Below are 4083 nucleotides of genomic sequence, written 5' to 3'. Positions count from 1 at the left end.
CTCGCGGGCCGTTTTCTCGTTGTGCGTCCCGCTGCTGCAGCTGCTGCTGCTGTTGCTGCTGCAATTAAAGGCTGTTTCTCTCCGTCGGCCCCCTCTGGACAGTTAGAACTATTTCATCCCTCAGAGTGCACCAGTCCATACAGTCATTCATGGCTGCAGAGGCCCAGTCTTTGAATGGACTGTGGCTGTGGAGATAAGATGCTAAAATGCTACATTCATGATTTTGTTTTTGGTTTTTTGCATATACAGCTGTCACAACAACATAAACCTTTTTTTTCAGCTTGTTAGCTTAGCTTTAGCATAAGGAAGTTTGTTTTATTTATTTATTAATTTTAGGCAGATGCTAACAGTTGTGTTCTCTTTTAAATTAGCTACAGTGGACATATCAATGTTAATTTCCTAATCTGTTGACATTTTATTTATTTATTTTGTTCTTGCCGTAACCTTTTATCTGTCACCTTGGTTTACTTAGATTTATTATTCATTAATGATTATTTAAGTAACGTTTATTTATTATTTTCATACATGTTGTGGTTCATACATGAGGTTTTTCTGTCTATCATTTAAGGTCATTTTTGCTGACCTTTACCTTTCTACTCAGCTGCAGTAGCAGTGGTGCGTTAGCTGCGGTTTCTCGTACAAGAAGTGCAAAAGTTTATTTAAGAGTGGCTCCTGGTGTTTGTTTTAAAGTCATCGTCTAAATTCTCCTGGAAATGTGGGGAAAAAAATGACAACAACCGCTGAAATTAAATTAACCAATAAAACAGAGGAGGCGTAAAAGTATGTTGAAAGAAGTGCGTTATCATTTTTACATACTTCATGGAAATATTCTCTCTGCAAAAACAGTTTTATTAAATCTATACATAATAAAAAAAAAGACTTGCATGAGGGATGGCGGCCATTTCACTCCGTCTAGCTACACTGTGGCTCCGCACTCTTCACTCTTCTTTATGGACCTCCCACCGTCGGCTCTCGCAAGACAGAGCTGCACCAACGCCGGCCTGAAATTACTCCTGACGACCGTGAAGGCAACGAAACGCCGGGCCGTTAGACCTGGTTATTATCATCAAAGTCTCATCAGCTGAAGGATGTGACCCAGGTGTGTGTGTGTGTGTGTGTGTAAACCTTCCCTCCGTCCTGGCGTCACTGTTTTATACCTGACTCTCATCCAGATTTTCTCTCTCACTCCTTCGTTCTCAGCCGTGTTAATGGACTTCATTAGAAGAAACACAATTGAAGTTTTTTTTGTTTGTTTTTTTTTAGTGCTTCTCAGGTGCCGTTCACGCAGGTTGCGTAAGAGGAAGAAATAGCCGTTTGTTTTCCTCCAGTGCTAATGAAGCACCAGGCACTGTTGAATTTCATGTTGTCTCATAATTACCCTGCTACTGATTCCAGTAAATTATCCCCATCCTGCGCTTTCATTTCTTTACTCATGTAATCATGTTTTAATTTGAAATTCAAGCTCGCTCAGTTCCTCAGCGCCGAATTTCTCTCTCGGCCGACGGACAGAATCAGTGGCATCCTGCCACCGGCGCATCGATCCAACGTTCTCTGAGGACACACTCGCCTTTAACCTGAGGAGATGTGAGAAAAAATCTCCTCCGTCGGCCTCTGACCCACTCACTTCCTGTTTCTCATTTGTTACTTCTATCTCACACTGACACACGCGCTTAACACATACTGTTAATTCTGAAGAATTGTATGGCTATACAAGGACTCCCCCCCCCCCGCCAAACACAAAACAACACCAACACAAAACTCAGTGTAATCGGTTCCGGCTCAGTGACCGGAGGGAGGCGAGCAGCAGGGTTTTTCTGTGAATGTGTTTGCGCGTGTCGCCCTGAGAGACGTGTGAGGACTGGCGTGGTGGTCTGGGTGAAGAATGGTCCAATATGGAGTGTTGGCAGGAGGAGACCGGTTGTTGTGGAGGCAGCAGCAGAGGAGGTGCCAACAGTCCAGTCTGGTACCGACCTTCTCTGCCTCAAGGATTTATGTCTGAGGGAACGTCTTTAATGGGAGTCACGTGGAGGCGTGGGGCAGAATGTTAATGCCCTGGTGCCCTCCTCAGGACCAGTGGTAACATGTGCCTCACCTCTCTCTCCCTCTGACTCACTTTGCCCCCCCCACCCCTGACTCTCTCCCCCTCTCGGGGTGTATTCTGGGGGCAGATTTCTTTCACTGTATTTTGTTTTTCTGCCTTATTTTTACCCTCTTCCTTTAGGGCCATCATACAGTTTGTAATACCCTGACAGCGGGGCATTACTGCGGCTTCTCATGATGATTTAGGGGTGGGGGGGGTTGGACCAGTTTCCATCATTTACTCAGTAATGCAGCAGTGATTTGCATTTTATCTTCTGGTCCCATTCTGTCGTCAGAATCTTCAGAGGAAATGTGAAGTGAAGTATACTTTACCCTCAGATGTAGGCAACCCTTGGGTTCCTCACAGGTTGACCTTTGACCCAGGAGGCGTTTTCTGGGAATGCCAAAAATTCCGGACCTCCATTTGATGTGGTTCACTTTACAACTGCACTTTAGAGGTTTGGTATTTTCGGTTGATTAAACTCTTAAACTCTTTTGTTGATTTTCCCACAGTTTTGAATGTCTTTAAATACACATTACTGTTGATCAAATGCAACAGGAATGTTAACCACAAGGGGGCAGTGGCGTTGACAGTCATAGAGGGTGCTACAGCGCCCTCTATCACCTCATGGTTCCCCATACCGGGATGGAAACGCCTTAAGTGATGTCGCGGTGACGTTTGTACTTCCTGTTCCCCTGTGTCAGGTTATCTATGCACTGAACACGAAAAACGACGAACACGAGGCGGCCATCGCCACGCTGAAGGAGGCCCACGAAGAGGAGGTGCAGCAGATCCTGTCTGAGACCAGAGAGAAGATACTGCAGGTCTGTCCTCTTCTACGTTGAATATATAATCTGCACAATGTTTGGATTTGAACCATCAACGTCCAATCACAAAGCTGAATGTTTAACCTCTCGATACTGGGGGTCAGCCAATCAGCACTCAGACTGTAGGTGGAGTCACGTCTACTGACACTGTCTGATTATTCGGGTTATTCCCTCATGATTGCCTCAGACTCAGCAGCAACAGTTGCCGTCCGACCGTCGCAGCAGCTCACGTGTTGCAGCAGCTCACGTGTCTCCCTCGGTCGGTGCAGCTCGACTTCACGTCCACGTGGCTGAAATCACCTTCACAACAAAGTTATTCACATTAACACACATGAATATTAAAGGGTTGAAGGAGAGGTCGGCAGTTTACCATCACATGTACCTCCACATCGCTGGCCTGTAGGTGGTGCTAAGTACACATTTGACCCCACATTTGATGTCAACATGATCTTTTCCAAACTCTTCACCCAGAAATAAACATTTACAGTATTTATTTATTGAATCCCCAAGGGATAAAAGGAATAAATAAAATTAAATGTAGCATCTGGTTAGCAGTTAGCATTTTTTTGTGACCCTAGCATCTAGCTAATTAGTGCCCCAATGCTCATACTTAGCATATGAGTATCATTTTGACACTTGTGTTTCGGGAGTTTTTAGCTTACCTGAGCTAGCCCAAGCTAACCCTGCTAACAGCCTCAGTTCTGCCACATTAGGTGGCAGTAATGCTGCCACCTGCTGGGTATTTTAAACTGGTAATTTGACGTCTCGCTCACTGTCAACAGAATGGAAAAATAAGAAACGACAGAGAGACAGAGGATCACTGTATACGCCGATGATGAGCAGCTCTACATCATTAACGTGACATGAAAATGTTTTTGTTTTAAGGATTTCTTTCACAACTGACAGTAACATTATTTGTGGTCCACGTTTGAAACTCTGATTCCTACTTGTGCGTCGCAGTACAAGAGTAAGATCAGCGATGAGATGGACCTGAAGAAGCGGATCCAGTCGCTGGAGGAGTCCATGGAGCTCCACGAGAGGATGAAGCGTCAGGCGCTGGCCGAGTTTGAGAGCTACCGTCAGAGGGTGGAGGACATGCAGCTCTGCACCGAGGCTCAGGTAAACGAGGCGGTGGAGTCTGTGGGGTAATACTACAACGGTTAATGCCCCCGGGAC

At 45.4% G+C, this 4083-nt stretch overlaps 1 protein-coding gene across 1 annotated transcript in view; it reads left to right on the top strand.

The window, feature by feature from the left end:
* The window catches only part of fam184ab (family with sequence similarity 184 member Ab), a 65469-nt gene that overhangs the window by 29373 nt on the left and 32013 nt on the right, over window positions 1-4083 (top strand). Inside the window, 2 exon segments of the mRNA XM_025056960.1 lie at window positions 2785-2904; window positions 3868-4026. Coding sequence (XP_024912728.1) covers window positions 2785-2904; window positions 3868-4026 — 279 coding nt within the window.

This window comes from Cynoglossus semilaevis, chromosome 7 (genome assembly GCF_000523025.1).
Source record: "Cynoglossus semilaevis isolate Cse_v1.0 chromosome 7, Cse_v1.0, whole genome shotgun sequence".
Lineage (NCBI taxonomy): Eukaryota > Metazoa > Chordata > Actinopteri > Pleuronectiformes > Cynoglossidae > Cynoglossus > Cynoglossus semilaevis.
The sequence above is the reverse complement of the archived record's forward strand: the minus strand, read 5'-3'. Positions and strand labels throughout refer to the sequence as shown.